Genomic DNA, 19651 nt, shown 5'->3' on the forward strand with positions numbered 1-19651 from the left:
ATTGAATATGAAGTAAAAAGGAAAGTAGGGGGGGGGGGGGTGTATATCATTGTGACCAAAGCATAGAAGAAAATGTTTTTGTCTCAGATAACGAAACAGGTGCTTGTCTAGACTTGTTAATACCTGTTTACATTCCTACTCCGCTCACTGTCATTCTGAGTCAGTCTCTCTTTCTCTGTTGTGTTAGTCGTACACTGACTATATTTGCTTCTTGCTGTTATTCACGTCCAAAAAGGAAGTTCTGTTTGCAGAGAGGCTCCAAACAAACAAATGCACATTCTGTGCACTTCCCTCTTTAATCGTATGCATCTTTTAATGTGGTTATGATGTATATTTGCATTTCTAGCCCAGCTTGTAGCAGGGTGCTAAAGACTATGAATGCCAATGTCGTCAATATGTAGTTGTTTTATGTCCATGTAGCTGTTTTAGATCTATTGAAGGTGAAATTCTCATTATTATTAGTCATTTAAGTTGTCTCTAGTGTCTTTGTTCAAGGTGTTTTGAATCTTTTTTTTGTCTTCTTCAATGTGTGCGTGTCTCTTGGTAACAACATTGCGTTTTCATAGTGTTAGCTTCTACTTTTGTAATTATTTTGAGTTTGTTTGAAATTGTATCAGGTGTATTTGTGTGTGTTATATGTGTGTTTGCTGAAATGTAGCCGTTTTGAGATCCTATGGTTGTTTTGTACTCGTTTGTGGTTATTGTGTGTCTCCTTAAAATTGGTACCTGTTTGTAATCACACAGTGTCACTTTGTAGATGTTATTTGGCATCCCTGAATTGTTTTTGGGCCTTCGTGTTTTGTATCCTTTGGTGATAGTGTGCATTTGAAGTAGTTTTGCAGCGATTTTACATTACTGTGTTAATTTGTGTGGTTAATTTCTATTTTCATTCTGGGTCTTTAATCTTTCAGCGTTTCTAGGTAGTTCTTTTGTGTACTGTTTGACGTTTGTTGTTATTTGTATCTTTTTATGTATCCCAATAGTTTTGCATTGTTTTGCATGTATCCGGGTATTCTTTTATGCAAGTATAACTTATTACTGTTCTATGTTGCACACTTCCTTCACCATTTTCAAAACGTTCGTTCAAATTATTGTTAGAAAAGTCAAATATATCTTGTTCGTCCCTTTTTCTTTCAGTTGGTGACGTCACTGACAGGGGTGGTGGGAAACAGGGAAGCTTGGAGAAAGTCACCCGAGATACAACGCAACGGCAGTTTGTGTGGAAGTAGCTGCTGCTTTTAAACTGCTTTACGCTTCGACAACTTTTGAACACAAAAGCAAAGACTTTGACAAACCCCGTGAGTCATTTCCGGCCTGAAAAGCTGACTTTGTTTGGGTGAACTTAAGCCCCTAAGTTGTTGTTGTTGTGGTGGTGGATGTCAGCGACGACGGGGACACAGGAGGAGGAGGAATAATGTTGCCGCTGTCTCTGTTCTGACCCAGCTCCATTTTCCCCTGGCACGCAGCAGAAGATAAGAGGGGATAGCGAGGGAAAGAAAGAGGACATAAAGGGGGAGAAATGGCCGAGGCACGGTCCGAAGAAGAGGAGGAAAACATGAGGAGAGACACTCGGGAACAAGTGGTCCGGCGACAGCCGAACAGCTCCGGAGGTAAAAGAGCAAAAAAATGCTAATTTGATTGGCCTGTTTTACCGATTGCACCTGCTGTCCATTCAATATGTCGACTTCTGTGGGGGAAATACGTTGTCACATGCAAACTGCCTTGACTATACTGGAAATATAAACTTAAAACTGAAACAAGCGCAAAAAGAATACGCTATATTTATTTGGTATTATGTTTGTGGAATATGCAACAGTTTGTTATGGGATACGGTGCTTATTTTGCCACGGTGGGGGATCTCATGTACTGCTTCAGGATGTCCCTTTCTGTGGTATTTGGAGGTATCAATACTGATACAAGTATCTCTTCTGTACATTTTGGGTTCAGATATCAGTAACTTAGTGTTCCAACACTAGATGCACCGTGCAGAATGAGTACAGACAGTCTCAGTCAAAGGTCAAGTTTGGTGAAACTTTGTCATGTTAAGAGCTGAAATGGTTAGCTGATTTACATTGTCTGTCCATACTTCTCCCTAGTTTAGCCTTTCTTTAGCTCTTTAACATGTTCAGCTTGGTGTTTCTTTAAACTCGACCAAATGTCTGATCAGCTATAAATCAATAATGAAAACCCCCAGATCTGTATTAAAGCTAAAAGACTATGTGTTTAAATAAACTGCTTACTTTTAGCATACAAGCACTCATAGGTAGATTATAACTAGAAGCAAACCATATGGTATAAGTGTGGGTTGGGACTGTTGAAACCCAAAGCCATAAATTCTTAAACCAACATGTAAGCATATCACTATTTTGGTCAAAGTTCGCACAGGCATGCGTAAACCACACTCAGAGACATTCATGTACTGTTGCAGGCCTGTGCCAAGACTTCCAGCCATTAGTTTAATGGACAAGTCTTCCCCTTTGTGTCCATGTCTGGGTCTCATTCAGGGAAATACGAGTAATACTTTAACATATCTTGACTCTTTAAGGCTATTCTTTGTAGTTGCATAAGTGAGACTGGCGTATAATTATGAGGAAACCCTTAAGATGATGCCTTCAGTTCTGCCCTGTGGCTAGGGCGGGTACATCTGAACACCGTTTTAAACGATTATAATGCTGAAAACCCACCAATTTTACGTTGCGTAAAACAGTTTTTCCCCTTTGTGGCTGATTTGCAGAGTTCTTAGATTATCACAGCATTCAGGTGACTTGACAGGTTGCTGTTTTGGATCTTACCGCAGCAATGACGAGACAGAGGGAGCGGTTAAATATGCTGCTTTGATTAGTTTTTTCAGTTATTTTAAATGTGAAATAATATTTGATACCAAACTTTACCAGGTGTGGTCCCCCCACCCCCCTTAGCTTTTATTTTTTAGATGTCTTGATATTTGAGAAGCAAGAAAAAATATACATTAGATATGTGTAAGGTTTATTGATAGATTTTTGAGGCCGTTCAGTCAATTTCTGTAACAAAAACAGATTTTCACTCTCTGGCAACCGTTAACATTGAGACACGGAGGCCTCACTTACGATGCAGCAAAGTAGAAAATGAACAAAAGACAAGAGAAAAACAAATAAGAAACAAAGGAAGGGTGATAGAAAATATTTTTTTTAAATGTAGTTTAATGAAAAACAAATTAAGAATAATTTGAGCAGTTTAAATTTGAGAGCAAATGCATGAACCGAAACAAGAAAAACTGCGAGTGCAATGAGATTTAAGCCTGAATTGTCCCTGGGGTAAAAATGAGGTAGGCCTCAGATTGCTCTTCAAGTTATTCCAGGTTTCAGGGGCACTGTAGCTATGTTTCCAATTATTCACAAGTCAATGCGAAGCCACAACATGTTCATACAAATGAACTTGGCAGTGTCATGTTGCCAATTTTTTTTGTTGTAGGCCAGATGCTATTGGCTGTAATTCAGTAGAAGAAGTAGTTGTCCTGAGTGAAGAGGACCATTAAAGACCCACAACACGAAAGTAGAGAGCGTGCTACTATATCTGATATATTATATTGTTGAAGACGTCAGTGAGTTTATTTCTTTTCTGTAAAGTTCATTTCTGATCATACATGTGTTTAAACCAAATTTTTTTTCAATTTTAAAGCTTCGATATAAACGCCATTTGATTCTTATGACATTTAAATGAACAGGCTTGTGTAGGGATTCCTCTACCGCCGCAGATTTAGCCATATTGTTTGGCCGGATTGCAGATTATGTTGGAGAGGATAGAGCTGGATTTAAACTTTAGTTAAAAGCGCAACACACAGTCAGCGTCTGCATTCAGGGGATTTTGGTCTTATTAAAGGCTTATTCTGTCGATTGTTGAAGTTCCCACTTTGTTTGGCAACTTTCAAAAGTCATGGTCACATCTTTTTGAAAATAACGGCATCGTATCAAGTGGTACTAGTCTGAAAGGGAAACAAGTGTTTCAGATAATATACAGCTCTGTGGACATCACTGACCAGGACTTGTCTACATGGATGAGTTTTCAAAACAGACTAGATTATCCAAAAATGTTTTTTTTTTTTTCTCTTTTTCAAATAAATTCTTTCATAGCTCCACTCCTAAGAAAAACAACTGTTTTATATTATGTATTTATCAAGGATGTGATAAAAGTACACACACACAGCTGTCTGAAAGGGGTCCTGGTTTTGTTTCCAGGTGGTTTTTGAAAGGGGAAACCGCAGAAAAAAAACAAAAAACAGGTGTTTTGCATTTGAATGGAAGGTGATCTGACAGAGAGGTGCTGTGCAATAAGAGCCACGAACCTGAGGGTGAGCTGTTTAATCCGTGGCCCAAGTTTCCTTTGGGAAAACTGAGCACCTTTGACCTCGTGTGAGTGTGGCCTGATGAGAAAAACACTGGAAAACTGAACAAAGTTGAACACACCTAATTTATTTATGAGCTAAAACCCAGAAGGTCTGGATTCAAAATATTAAAACCGAATTTGTTGATCAAGATCTGTGGCAACTTAGATAGGCGCAGCTACACACGTATATGTTGCTTTTAAACCTTAAGGCTTAGTGAAGGTTTAACCCCTAAAACTAGTTTGATGCTACCAGCAGAGAAAAGATATCTTGCTGTGTTTGGAGTCGCTCGGGTTTCAGAAACACTGGAACACAAAGGTGTGGCAGTTTCATTTTAGAGCTGCAACAATGAGGGAATTATTGACTATTTTTCAGTCAAACAAATGTTTATCCAGTGATTATAGTGCTACATTTGGCTTTAAGAAATGACTGTTGCTGCGCTTCTTCTCTTACCTCTTTAACCACCTTTGGCAGAGCAAAGCCCGGTTTTGATTTTGAGGTTACAAGCTGCCACTTGCATTGTCGTCTTTACATTACATTTACATTACGGTCATTTTGCAGACGCTTTTAACCAAAGCGACTTACAATAAGTGCGTTCAACATTGGTAGGCAAAAGAACTTCAGGTCACAAGAAATCATAAGTGCATTTCCTTCCAAAACCAAACAGATAAGAGCAAAACTAGTGCTAAACTAGTCTTGAACAATGACAGTCAATATTAGCTGCATTAAAAAAAAAAAAAAAAAAAAAAAAAAGGGAGATCTTTGTCTGTGAACTTTTAATTTGCACATTGTAGAGCTCACAAATGAAAAGATCGCATTTGAGTCAACTTTGTTACCCAATGATAAGTATCTATTAAAATTTGGCTTCGACAGATGAGGTACCGCCCCGACATAACAGCTTGGAGAGTCTTGATCAACGGCACTGTTGTGATTTAAAGCAAACTTCTTAGGCATCACAAAAATGAATTGTTAATCATATTTTTTCCCTTTCTTTAGTGTCTATTTCCCTTTTAATCTGATCAATTTGTCACTTGATGTAACACAGTAATGCGCACTTCTGCGAGCATTTGTTGCTCAGTCTGTCTGCTGCTGTTGTGCAATGGAACTCAAATGTGCAATTATGTTGAGCCAAGGTCTCTCGGGTCTCAAGAAATTAGTTTCAGATTTTGTTCACATCTGTCACGGTTATTTTTTTTCTGACTAAAAAGAGTGTTTTGTTCCACAAAATGAAGAATCATTGATCCACAGTGCGCTGCCATTAGCTCATAGACTGAAGAGTAGAGTGTGTGTGTGTGTGTGTGTGTGTGTGTGTGTGTACTGTGGCTCTCTGGAATTAAACCGGCATGTCATTGATTTTTCAGGCATCTGAGGCTCGTGTTTTCTCGGGGGTTTGTTGTTCTCCTCAGACCTGAGAAATGCAGCATAATTAAAACCTTTTAATCCACCATTTCGAGTTGAACCGCAGCTCCATTTTGCATCATCAGTTATTGGGGAAAGGAGCGAAGCCAAACACTGTAGTTGTTTAGAAAAAAAAGCAACAAAAAAAACCATGTCGGATGTGGCTGACATTTTGACTAAACTGAAGGCTTTTTCTGCGAGTGTAACAGGTGAAAAATGTCTCATGCGAGTGTCTCAGTTTGCATTATGAGTTGAAAAATTTGCCACTATTGGAAATGCCGCCGTGAAGAAGCTCCAGAGTCTGCTCTGATTCAACAAATCTACGGATATCAGTTTTTCCAGTATGAGAATGGTGTTTAGTGCGTATCCGTCCTTAATAATTTGATTTGTGTTTTTTTTGTTTTTGTTTTATCATTATTTAATAGAAAGGAGAGCTTCGCTGCCGCGGGCAACACAACTGTTCAGAATTGGCCGTAATTATTTTAAGGCGGGAAGGTTTCATGTCCAGGATGGATCCCAAAAAAGTACATAGAGGAGATTATAATACAAGCAAAAACCTTGTGTACGCCTGATCATGTCAGCACCACAAGCAGCAGGAGACATCAAGGGTAAAGCCTTGCTTTTCTGCCCCGCAAAGATGATCACTGATCACTGGAGGTGACTGCAAGTGATTATGTTACCGTAAGTTCAATGAATGTGTCCAAACTATCTGTCTAAAACAGGCGACGGACAGACGTGGAACCTGCAAGAACTTGAGACAGATTTTCCCGGTAATGTAACTATCACGTGGGTAAATAGCATATGTATATAAAGGTATGACTGAAGTTATTTCTCTGCAGCTTTAGCTATATTTGCACATCGTGTACCATGGAGATTACTTTCTTCGCATAAATGAAACAGATGCAACTTAGCAAAACCGGTGGGACACGTTAGCATTCAGGGATAAAGGGGAAATGACGGCATATTTGCATCTTCCAGTGAAAGACAGACCCTACCCCGAACAATGCTGCATTCAGTGACATGGTGTGTTAAATGTCAGTATGAAACAACTATAATTTGTTATTATATGCTTATTTCAGGAGCCTTTTTGTTTCCTTTTTGACGGATAACTTGCAGCTTGGTAACAAATACTTAACGCTCAGTGGTCGGGGACTCCAGAGCTTCACAACAACAACAATGAAACAAATCAAAATGGGGAAACATGAGACGTCCACAGAATAATGCTTTAATTGTATTGCCTCGGTATGATTTATTATTAACTTGGTCTGTTGTTCTCATTTAGCTTTTTATTCTGATTATAGTTTTTAAAATGCGACTTGTTTCATAATACAAGAAACTTGCTGAGGGTGTATCCTGCCTCTTGCCCAATGGAAGCTGGGATAGGCTCCACCCCTACCGCAACCCTGCATTACATTAAACAGGCGGAGAAAATAGATGAATGGCTGTTTAATCTCAGAGGACGTCCTGTGGCTTAATCCAACCAGCAGTGAGAGTGATTGAATATGGTTAAACTATGGGTTTTTTAAACTTTTTATTTGAGAGAATGTGCATTGATCTTTCTTGAGTTATTCAACATACATATTTTTCTTATTTTCTTCCCCCCACCCCACCATGCTGCCTATACAAAAAAGAAGCTGAATAATAAAAATAAACATAATGAGTAAAAAGTACACCCCAGGTGTTACACTAGAAAAAAGTTAAGTTACAGACATGAAAATATACAAGAGTAAAATAATTTAAAAAAAAGACAATAATGATACAAAATAAAAAATAAAATGAAGAAAAAGTGTATATTCAGGACAGTACCAGTAGGCTATTTGCTTTCTTTAATTGTCGCTACACAGGTCTTCTGAGGTCTCTGAGTCTTGATTCCCATTTACTTTTCAATCATGTGGGAGGGCATCAAGCTTCTCAAAATAAGATAAAAGTGGGGCCCAAGTTTCATGGAATTTTTGGGTCGATCCTCTAAGGCAATATTTTATCTACAATAACAGCTTTTAAGGAACTATAGGCTTCTGTTTGCTTTATTTTACACATCTCCTTGTTTTAAAGTGTCCTTAAAGACCCTTTTCATATCCACTGTCCAACTACTGACCTCCATTTGCCAAACAAAAACCCAAACAGATGACGAGCCGTGAGTAACATTTGCCGGGGTGCGTGTCCGCGCTTGCGAACGCAGCCTCAGCACAAAGCTAAGACAAACATCTGGAAGTGTTAAAACTCTGATGACTCCAGCAGAATCCCTCAGCAGCCAACCACGGCCTCGCTTCCTGGAAGCTCTCTGCCAATCGGGTAGCGAGCCAGAACAGCTGGGCGGTCCTGTTTGGTTTCAGAGACAGAGGAGGTAGAGGGGGAAAAAAAGAAGGGAACTTAACAGTGAGGAGATTAATTCTCAAGTTTTGGATTAGCAGAGAAAGAAGAAGAAAAAGATGGAAAGAAGCAGTGGCAGATAATGTTTCTGACGCATCAACATTTAGTTCTTCTGGATTCCACAGCAAAGTCAGACTGACCTGGTTATCAGTTTGAGCTTTGAAGGAAAGGAGGTAGGAAATGGAAAAATTCTCATTTACAAGGCACAAGTCCAAGTAAACATTTTCTCTTTTCCACCTAATTCTATTTCCTATTTCTTTAAGCGTGAAGATGTTAGAGAAGGAGGTGTTAATGATCAGTTCTTTGTTGCTTTAAAAAAAAAAAATCCCTCTGTTTTTTCTTGCTTAATGCTCATTTTGGAGATCATCTGGCTGTTAAACAACAAGCAGGGGATTGTGACATCCTCTTCCTTTGGTGGTTATGAAGTCCTTTCTGCATGTGATGCTAATTTCTTTGTGTGCACTTCTGTGGTTTTCAGCCGCAAATATGAAATACTTCAAATCACAAAACTAAAAAAAGATCCATTTTATCACTTTGCCAAAATCAACATGAAATATAATGACGTAGCATCTAAAGTAAGAGTTTAATGCTACTTTTTTTTTGGTTAATGTGACATTTTCATCAGTGTTTCTTAAATAGATTTTCGACATTAAAGAAAAGAAAAGACGAAAAACTGAGCAGAGAGCAGACAGATGACTAATGCATGTGCGTGCATACACCCGTGCAAACTATATATACTCATGTATACAGTTTATATACTCGCCAACCAAATAAAAGATGCAACAATAATCAGTTGAAGAGAATGATAACCTGCCAGGAATCAAAGAAGAGGAAGCACATTCAGAGCATGTAGGTTACCATGATTTTAATACTAAGTTGGGTTTTTTTTAGAATGGGGGGTGGTTGAAGGCGATTGGTTGGGAATATTAGAACTGTGAATCTTTGCTGGCTTCACATTTTAAGTTAAAATTCATATTCATCAACAACTTGAGGCGTCTTAATATGCCTCTCAGTGTCTTGCATCCTCAAACCACTTTACAATTACAAAGAGCTATATTTTCCATCCCCAAATACAGTCGGCTCAATCTGAAGTCCAGTATATTTAGTACATTCAAAACTGAAGACTGTCGTACTCTTTGCAATAGTATAGGTCCTCTTTACTGTATTAACTGAATTTTGCATACCACTTTGCCTCTGAAGGCCACAAAGCAAACACGATGGCTACTGAACTAGCTTCACCCACCAAGTCCTTTGCCTGGGCTTTGGGTTGGCTGGAAGATTAAGCTGTAAGAAACCTTTTTTTTGTGGCAGTTGTAAATAACGTGCGCCTGTCAATGCGACTTTGTTGTACCCTTGTGACTGGGAAATCACCAAGTAACGATCATATGCTATCATTCACATTCACATTGCTTTAATTTGCTGGTTGTTAATGTGTCATTTGCTACAAGAACAGGAAATGGTGTTCACAACAGGTTTTTTTTTGCTTGTGTTTTGCTGTGCTGTTAGTACAAATCTTAATGTGTATATTCCTTACTAACAGACCAACACTCTGTATAAGTAAAACAAAAATAAAAATAGAAATTGTGGATGAAATCATGTTGTGTTCATCCATGGGTTTGTCCCATGCTTAGATGTAGATGTAGAGCTCTTGCACATAAAAGTAATTAGCTTCTCTAGCCTGAATTCCTTTTGTTCAACATCACGGCCTTCTTCTGGTTTTATAATCTGTGTGATGGCACACAGACTGAAATAAGATGCTAAGCTCTGCATGTTTCAGGGAATAGCTGAAAAAGTCTTCAGGCTTTTTAATGACAACCCACCTTTCTGTCTCTCCCCAGGTCGCCCCGACAGACGTAAGCCGGAGCATCGTCTCAGGTAGATGTAGCTGCTTCTTTGATTCTCGTGGCACATTGTTAAAGATGAGGAATGCTTCCTGTGAATGTGCATCTGATCTTTCCCACATGTAGTCCACCATTTTGGCCAAAGAGACGTGTTTAATTTTCAACGGCCTTGTCTCTTTGATCTCAGCCTCTCGTGAAATTATTACTGGTTTTGGGGTCGGTGAGTAAACTATGGTTTGATGCTGTCACCAAACCCCCCCCCAGAAAACTGCTTCTACCTGAGGGAAGACATTTTCCTAAAGTTTAACTCGAGCTGTTTTCTACTGTTTTAATCCAGCTCAGGGGGATTTTTTTTTTCCTCTCAGACTTGCAGTGACTGCTTTTCACCCCTTTGGTCTCTAGTACTTACACACTCCTTAAAGTATTTTGTCTGTTGGCTGGTTGGCATGGCAACTAACTGTTGAAGTCACTGGGTTTATAGACGGTGTGTGTAACTGTGTGTGTGTTTTATAGAGAGAGAGCCTTTTTTTTTTTTTTTTTTTTCCTCTTAGGTTTAATAATCTTTAAAAGGTGGGAACGTGAGAGTCAAATCTGATCGTGAATAATTTAGAAATCTTTTTAGCTTTCCTTTTCCCATACGGCATTTTATTTAGATGTTAATTTGGTCACGCTCTATTGTTAGAGACTTTAACCTAACCACAGTAATTTTTTCAGCTCTTCGTCTTCAGTGTGTTTGATACTGATCCACAAAACATCTAAGTTAAACTCAAGCCTCCGTGATGATTTCACGATGACTTAACACTTCAAACGTCCCGCATCGTGAAGGCTGCAGACACTGACTGTGCACTCTTAAAACTTTAGTGCAGCACATTGTTGTCCTGTTATTGGCATCGCTCACATGTATTTAATCAATTCACATACCAGCGGTACACCTTGCTCTGCCTCGAACTCACGTGAGTCTCGGATCCAAGTGGCTTAAATTTCATTATCACAGGGGTGCACAAGCTGCATACAGCCATGTGGAGAAAATGACCTAATATATGTGCCATTATCCTATGTTCTGTTTCGGTGCGACAACAAGTTTGTTATGCTGCTGCTTTGCGTTTCAAGTTTTTTATAAGTGTCTGACAGTGTCGGGGCGGCTGTAGCTCAGGAGAAAGGTTGGTGGTTCCACTCCGGCATCCCCCGGGCCACATGTCGAAGCGTCCTTGGGCAGTGAATGAGTAGGAAGCACGTAGTTATGCATAGACTAAGACGTGCTGTACGAGTGTGTGAATGTGGCATGTAGTGTTGGAAGCGCTTTGAGTTACTGTCTCCACGTTACTAGACATATTTACATGACACTAGGGTACAAACCCAAAAAACAAAGTGCAAGTCCGACTTTAAAAACGCATGTAAAGATATTATTCTGACCAACAATGGTAGGAAATCGAGCTTCGCCGCATTAGTCTTAACACACATAGATAAGGCAGTTGGGGAACGCATCTCAACTTCAAATGTGTCCAGGCGCTCTGTACATGCTCCAAAGTTCCATCTTTTCACGTCTTTTTGTTAGCTACTTATTCACATGTTTGTTTCTTTTGTCGGACAGCTATTTGTGTAAGAAACTGGGATTGAAAGTATACAAAGCTTCTTTCTTTTTTCTTTTTTTCTTCAAGTCTCACAGTCCACAGTGTTGCAGCATCAGACATATTTCAGTCAATGATTTGATTGCACTCCCACAGACTCCTTCTGGGACTTTAGTTTGTAACTAAAGTAACTTTAGCTTGATACAGTTGTTCATGCTGCCTGAGATAACTATTTAAGGATTTTTTGGAGGCCATGATTAAAGGTTTGTTGTTGCTTTCCAAAGCTCTCACTTGCAGCTGTTTCCAAGGAAACGGCAACAGCAGATTTTACTGTTGTGACAATGGACAAAATGCCATCCAAGCGACTTTGAATGTCACTTCTCTTAACTTTTCTAAACTTTAGCTGGTTTTAGCATACTGGCAAGAAATTGTCCACTTGTCCTGTGCCATCAGTGTTGGGCTGAGCTGCTGTGCCATCAGTGTTGGGCTGAGCTGCTGTGCCATCAGTTGCGCACACACCCGAAAGTGATGTAATGGAGCAAAAGGAAAAGCTTTAACAACGTTTGCCCAACACAGAAAAAGTCCAGCGGCAAAGCCAGCAAAGAGGGACAGCATTTACTGCAGCCCAGCTTTTCTTTACCCAAAGTCACAAAATTCTCCACTCATTGTGATCTTCACCTTTACTTACGTTTTATAGAGGCTTTTAGTTTTTTTTCAGACCTTTTTCAAAAGCAAAAAGAGATGGAAAACCGTTTTTTTTTTCCACCAGTGTTGAAAGGAAAACAGTGAGTTTGGACATGTGTAAGTTTGGGCAGTGTCAGGGGTGAGTCATTTGTGTCTCTTCATAGTTAGCAACTCTGTGACAGAGGGAGAAAGAGCAAGCAGCCGAGTGAGTTGGAGGCACACTCTGAAAGGCAATTATAAGAATACATTGAAACAAAGAGCTACTGTCGTCCTCCTGTCAGCTGGGTGAGTCTTGACTGTTGATTCCTAAGCTGCCTACCAACATCTATCTTCCATTTAAACAGGAAGAGCTTTGGCTTCCCTCTGATCCTGGAGCTAATGAAATATACCTTTGAATCATTTTGACAATTGTAAGAGCTTGAATAAGAGCAGCTGGACTTCTTCTTGGTTCTCACCACTTGCCCTTATTCAAACTCTGAGGATTACCTCGACCTGGATGACTCAGAGTCTACAGCGATAATCATTTTGACAGGTTGGGTTGCTCAGAGGTGAAACCTGTCACTTTGATAACTTTGATCCCAGCTATTGGGAAATAGGGAATTTTCCAAGTTCTATTCCTGGGAATTGAGCAAAATGTGTCTGTCTGCAAATTCTTTCACCCTGAAGATTAACGGTGGAAACGCAGCCTTTGATAGGAAATAAAAGCAGCACATTTGAGATTAGCTTTAGACACAGTGATTCAAGTTGTATTGAAGATCTTGAAACGGCTTCATATGTGAGCCGTTTGGGATGCAACAAAGTCAAAAGTTCTGTTTGTGTATCAGTGCTTTTAGGTGCTCGGCAACCAGGCGTTATGTTCCAGCTCCCGTTGCCCTTATCTGAAGCAGATGCATTCAGCGGATTAATGCATCTGCTTCAGATAAGATGGAGGAGTACTCGTCCATCATTGTGGTTGCAAAGGTGGACGACGTGGCTTAAATCATGCACACTTGTGACAGTTGTGAAATATAAAAGCACAAATGGTGAATCTGTGTGTAAAAAAAAAAGTCTAATTCAGCACGGACTGAGTGTCATTTACACACTCGTTTTCCCAAGGGACAAGCACAAACGTCCTTTTACATCAACACATTTGCGAAAATGGATAAGTACGAGCATTTTAATGGCGCCGCAGACTGTTAACGTTGCCGCAGCTCCAAAAATGAATAGTGAATGTGGCGTTTGATTGACATGTTAAAAACAAACTTGTTGTTTGAAGCCCGCCCCTTCCAGATGACTGAAAAGAAAACATTCTGGGCCTGAACTTGAGCAATTTAGGACAAATATAACAATGTTTTTACAGCGAGCGAGCACGAACCTGTGGAAATAAACGATCAGGCCGAATCTGATGTGGCCATATGAAAATCTCTCACAATGCGAGTAACAATTCTCCCCGTGGATTTAGCTGAACTTCTGATCACATTTGGTCTCCAGTTTTGCATTTGGCTGCCTGGAAAAAAATTCAGCCACTTGAGCTCATGGGAACTAAAGACTAAACTTGCAGTCGTCTGATCCTGCATTTGATTTTGCTCTGAATGTTCTAAATTGATCTTGATCGGGGGAAAGAGGGAGAAGATGGCAGCAGGCGAGGTGAAATAAAGTGACTCACGGTTTCCCTTCTCCTCTCTCTTCAGTCAGGGTCCTCTCTCATCCATCAGAGCTGCCATCAAGAGAAGTGAGTATTCACCCAGAAACTCTTAACGAGTGAACGTGTTCATGCTGACTCCTTTCTCTTTTCTGTGTGCTTGTGCTTAAAAAAAAAACCCTCAAGAAATGCTTAAGAAATTTAATGATACGGACTGGTTTTAGAGTCTAACAGGGTGTTGTACAAATCTGAAGTCCATTTGAACTGTGGCCTGGAAAAGTGTGGTTTTAAGTGTGGAAAATATGCATTTTGACCTTTTTGTGTGGTAATAAAATCCAGCATGGCAAGAAAGAGGAAAGCTTCCCGAACTGGACTGCCAGCACACTTTGCAGCTTACCCACTTTCATTCTTTCTTTCTTTTTGCCCCTTAGATTCCCCTGATGTGGCTTTAAAGGCGGGAACACGTGTTTAAATCGATTGTTTTCACGTATATCTGTGTCTTGAAAGTTGAGGATTTTCAGTTTAGGTCCAGTCAAAATTCTCTTAAATCTTTATCATGACAGTGCAATAAAAAAGCAGAGGTGTGTTGTTTGAAATACAGCTGCGTTGTTCTGAATGAATAAATTGTGACACCTGCTTGGTGGAAAAATGTCTATTTTGATATTAAAGCACTTTGTCTCAGGGTCCTGGGAGATTGCTTTGACCCTCTTCAGACCCCCTTTGTTTTCCTGGATTTTTCCACCAAAGAAAAGACTGAGACAAACTTTGGTAAAATGTGCAGATTGTATTTATTTACACTAAGAACTAGAAGAGTGACTGATTTATTTAGTTTGGAGATGGCATGTTGCTTTATTGATTATTTTAGATTTTTATTCAGTAGTGTGTTTATCCAGTGCTTGAGGACTCTCTTCTAATATGCCTCTAATACTACAGATATATCAGTTAAGGGAAATAAACTCAAATGCATTTCAGCATTTATATCTGTGTTAGCTGTATTTCACTGCTTCCAGCTGGACTTCCACAGATATGACATATATTTAGCTTTGTTCTGTTTTCCATCTCTTTTTCCAGCCTCCTCCAGGTCAACTTCTCTCTCAGAGACGCCCAGAGACAGAGAAAGAGACCGGGACAGAGACCGAGACAGGAGGTAAAACTCTATGTGTTGTATGTGGTGAAGCCAGTGCGCAGGAGTCTGTACAGTTTGAATTCTGTGGAGTTTTATGTTGACGCACTTCTGTTTTTCAAGGCAAAGATAAGAAAGTCAGACCTTTTTGTCAACAAACGAGTGTGACCTTTTGTGTGTACCGTAAGCAAACCTTGTGTGAGGAATTTATGCGTTTCGGTTGTGTAAATAGATTAATCACTGAGCTCGTTCCCGCTCCACTTTCACACATTTTCGAATCCCTGACCTACTCCTGCCCCTCTTGGTGAGAGTCAGCTGTGTGATTCGTTTACCCACCATGTTTTTACTAACATGTAAATGGTAAATGTTTCCCATCATAGGCAACAATTTCAGTCATAAGTCATTAAAGTTGCTTCTCTACTGCAGGTCAAACAAGTCATTAAAATGGTTCCATAAGTTGTAGGGTTTGCTTTTTGGCTTTTTGGGTCAGGCAAAATGATCCATTTCAAGTCAGCCTCTGCTGTGGTCGTTTTGTTGACTTTTATCTTTATGACTTCCTGTTGTTGCTAGGCGCCCAGAGATCACCATCCTATCAGCGGAGCCGCTGGCCTCCACATCCTGGTTTCCTGGAGCTGCCGGAGGATTCCCACCTCCTCCTCCTCCCGCCGCACAGATCTGGGGACCCACAATCCCTCCAGCCATACAGGTGAGGTGTTCTTTCTCAAATGTGATTATTTTCTGCCCAGAGGTTGATGATTTGTTGCTAAGAAATGTAATTTAAAGATGTTTGATGATAGAACGGCCTGCACTGAACAGACATGGCCTCTAGGTCCAGTGAGCAGGTGTTGTGTGGTGTTATTTTGCTGTTTGGGCAGCTGGAAAGCTGGAAGTTGTTAAGTTGTATCTCATGAATAATACAATTTCTCTTTTTGTCTCCTTCAGCCTCCTCCTTCCTACGAGGAGGTAATCAGAGAGAAGACACAGGAGCAGGTTCTCCTCCCTTCTTCCTCCTCTTCCGCCTCACGTCCTGTTTCAAAAATAACCATCGCCACTCAGACGGACCCAGGACCTGTCCTCGATCCCCACGAGTCGCCAGGTGAGAGGAAGCCGATATACTGTTCTTGGTTTTTGCATTGTTTTGCATGTTTGGTAAATAAACTGTGAGTCTGTGTGTGATTGCAGTTAGAAGACCAGTGAGACCACCACGGCCACCTCTCCCAACCCCTCCGAAGTCTTCTACTCTTGATGACATCACTGCCAGCCAATCGGTGCTCACTTCCCTTGACACTGAATGTTTGGTGCCAGATGCACATCCTGAGACGGTCACACACATCTCCACGAACACACAATGCTGCGACCTCTTCACTGAGCTGTGTTCATCCTTGACCTCAGCCTCTGGTGCTCAAACTGAGGAGTGGGATCAGCGTCCGTCTGCTGCTGATGCGGCGCCTCTTCCTACCACCTCCTCACGTGTCCCATTGAAGCGTCCCACACCACGTCCTCGCTCTAAGGTCGGTGTCCAGCCAATCAGAAACGAGGTTCAAGTTCAGACTTTGGTGAAACTGCGGGAGGATGGTTTGGCCACATTAGCCAACCGTGCAAATAGTGACAGCAACAGCCAAGAAAAGAGTCCAGGGAAGTATCTTCAGGAGCTGCTCGAGGCCTTCAGTTCAGACGACTGGGGTTTCCCTGATCACCGCAGCGACAGCAGCGAGCTTAGCCAATCAGAGAGCGAGGACGAAGACGGGGAGGACATGGCGACTCTAAAGGCAAGGATACAAGCTTTTGAACAGCAGCAGCAGCAGGTGGGTGAGGGGAGCTGTGGAGATGGTAACAGACAAAGTGGGGCTGTTGAGGGGTTTGTTGTTTCAGAGAGACCCGAGCCTCGACCACGCCCTCGTCTCCAGGGACATCCAGCCAAGTCCGTCCCTCCTGTAATTGCTCCAAAGCCCAAAAACTTTCCACCTGGTCCCAAACCATCCAGCAAGGTATTCTGGGAAGAAGGAGGTTTGACAGCAGCACCAGCAGAACCAAGTAATGCTGAAACAACTGAAACCTCATCTGCAGAAATAGACCCTAAACTTAAAACGGCTTCAGAACCATCAGCTTCTGGTACCACAAAATCTGCTCCAAGTTTAGAACTCCAACCTGGGAAAACCACGGAAAAACCTTCCAAAACTCCAAAACCGCAGTCTGTTACAGAGGCCGTCTCATCTAGTACCCCTGCTCCTGTCCCGGCCCCAAGGCCTCCTCCACCCAAACTGTCACCCTCGCTCAGTGGCACTCCTTCCCCACCAAACCCCAGACCCCCACCAAGGCCTCCAGTCGCCCCCAGGGCTAATGTAGCTCCACACCAGGATAAGAGCACAGTTGATGTTAGAAGTGGAGCACACACTGAAGTACAGGCTGGAAGTGAACCGACTGCAGCACAAACTGGTGAGTGGTATTCTGGTCAAAGTACATTCAGCAGAACTTACTCCCTACTGACCTCTGCAGGCAGCTCTAAGCTGTATACTTTTGCTCCAAAATAAGATTGATGCCATCACAAAGCCTGTGAGTTTTAAATACCCTTCCATTCAGTCTGAGGCCATATTGTCTGGACAGGCTTGGGTCTCGGTCTGGTACTGTTTATGTTCCTGTTCCAATGTTTTCATGCAGGCCTGCAGGCCAGCTTTCAAATAATAGACAAGTCCTTGGATGGTGAACTTTCCAATGAACGTATTTCAACTTGCATAACTGAGAGTAGACGTGCTGCTTTCACTGTGAACAAGATGCAATTTAATCACACTGCATACAGCGAGCTAAACACAGCTTTGCAATGCAATTTTTCATCTTTAATCCCTCTTTTCCATTCTTCTTCCACTGCCCACAGATGTGCTTTTTATGTACGAGTTGTGGCAGGAAATTACTGCTTTTTAATCTGAAGACTGGTTTGCACATTAGCTTTAGATGATTCGGTAAGAAGAATGACAGACAGACATTCTGACCTTTTAACTCGCAGAGCTGTGAGTCGAGATGAAGCAGCCTCCATCGAGTGATTTCTTTTACTTTCTCAATTGCTCACACTTGCATTTGTTTTTGTATAAAAACAGCAATGGTGATCTAAATGTTGGTGGGAGAGGACCCACGCATACACGAGGAGAACATGCAAACTCCACACAGAAAGGCCCCAGCCGGGAGTTGAACCTGGAACCCTCTCGCTGTGAGGCGACAGTGCTAACCACCACACCACCGTGCAGCCTTTTAGGAAAAGTGTGATAGAAAATATTAAGCACTTAGCTGATCCTATAGTGCTTCAGCATCAGTACAGCCTGTTTATGGCCCTTTAAAATGAGATAATGAAGGTTTATCTCATTTGGCTGATATACTGCCGCCCCTCTGTCAGCACGTGTGTGCAGAAGCTCGGCTCTTTCCACAAATGTTTACATGAGGGAAGTGTGCTGCTTGCTGCTTACACTGCTTATCTAGCAGATAACCTGCATGTGTAACGTCTGCTGATAAGCTTTTGGATTAGCCATTCATGTCGGTTTAGACTGATTTACAAGTTTTGTTTAGTTATAACCCCTGTTTAACTTTGCAGTTACATGTGGTGACAGTGTTTTATACTCTAATAAAGCACCTGTGAGTATAAATGACAGAACTTGGCTCTAACTCATGCAGCTGTAAAATTCTTCATTGGCCCTTATGAGTTCACCTAATGTGTTCCCTTATGAGTCGAAACAGCCTCCTGATCCATATTGTTTCTTTATGTCAGTAAGTTTTTGTCATTTTAATTTGAATTTAGAGTGCACAGAGACACAGGTGTTTTGTTCCCAGCTGAGGCCAATAAATAAATACTAATATAGAAAAGTATATAAATTACCAAGAGTTTCTGAGTGATTTGATGTGGGGCTGGATGCTGATTAAGTATACGACCGTGCTCAGAAGCTTGATGTTAGCTAGTGTTTCTGGGTTTTCAACCTGTTTTAAAGAGCCTGTGGTGACGCCTTAGTGTGTGCTTCCAAACAGTCTTCCAGTGTTGTGTCAGACGTGTAATAAAAGGGTAATTGGCTTCACGATGTTGGCTTTTCCTTTTACACACACACAGGTTCATAACACTGCTAATGACTCAAATGTGCAGTATTTCTTTCCCTTTCGTTCCCTCTCCAAGCTCTGTAAACAACAAGTCGGGGGAATGTGAAGGCACTTAAGTGTGTACTGAAAGCATCACTTGAGACATAAAACCCATCCCGCTTTAGAACCGACTTTGGAAATGTTCTTCACGGTTGAACCCTGCTGGGATTTGCGGTGACACCAGCGTTTCTGATGCCTCCTCACTGCTGTTGAGCAGAGAATCGTTGTCATCTCAGACCACATGACAGCTTCCACTGGGTGAAAGGGAACTCCAATCGGTCGAGGAAGTGACTCTTCCTTTCTGCCTCTGACCAATACGAAGAAAGTCTTCTCTGGCCTGACTGATGCTGTGTCTTTATCATATTTAGCGACCTGCTCCTCCTCCTTTCCAGGCTGCTTTTTGGTTTTATATTTAAGAAAAATGTATTGCCTGGAAAATGGCCGGCATAACTGAGCATTTTAAAGTGGGCATAAAAAGGATGATTTTAAGCTTTTGGGCGCCATCTGAAATTTGTCCAGTGACTCTAATCGTGGCCGCATTGTACCATCATTCTTTGATGATCTTGGCTATAT

General features: G+C 41.2%; 1 protein-coding gene across 4 annotated transcripts in view; it reads left to right on the plus strand.

Annotated features, from left to right (window-relative positions):
• The first annotated feature begins 223 nt into the window (after positions 1-223).
• Positions 224-19651, plus strand: part of LOC142368426 (uncharacterized) — a 28109-nt gene continuing 8681 nt past the window's right edge. The window contains exons 1-9 of one of the 4 annotated variants that reach the window (XM_075450586.1): positions 225-301; positions 1138-1298; positions 1444-1610; positions 9967-10003; positions 13892-13932; positions 14914-14989; positions 15536-15671; positions 15908-16061; positions 16148-17401. In XM_075450586.1, the coding sequence (XP_075306701.1) occupies positions 1520-1610; positions 9967-10003; positions 13892-13932; positions 14914-14989; positions 15536-15671; positions 15908-16061; positions 16148-17401 (1789 nt within the window). In that variant the 5' untranslated portion in view covers positions 225-301; positions 1138-1298; positions 1444-1519. Of the gene's footprint in view, positions 302-1137; positions 1611-9966; positions 10004-13891; positions 13933-14913; positions 14990-15535; positions 15672-15907; positions 16062-16147; positions 17402-19651 lie in introns of all 4 variants that reach the window. The other 3 variants (XM_075450587.1, XM_075450588.1, XM_075450585.1) reach the window with 3 other exon arrangements.

Source organism: Odontesthes bonariensis, chromosome 19 (genome assembly GCF_027942865.1).
Source record: "Odontesthes bonariensis isolate fOdoBon6 chromosome 19, fOdoBon6.hap1, whole genome shotgun sequence".
Lineage (NCBI taxonomy): Eukaryota > Metazoa > Chordata > Actinopteri > Atheriniformes > Atherinopsidae > Odontesthes > Odontesthes bonariensis.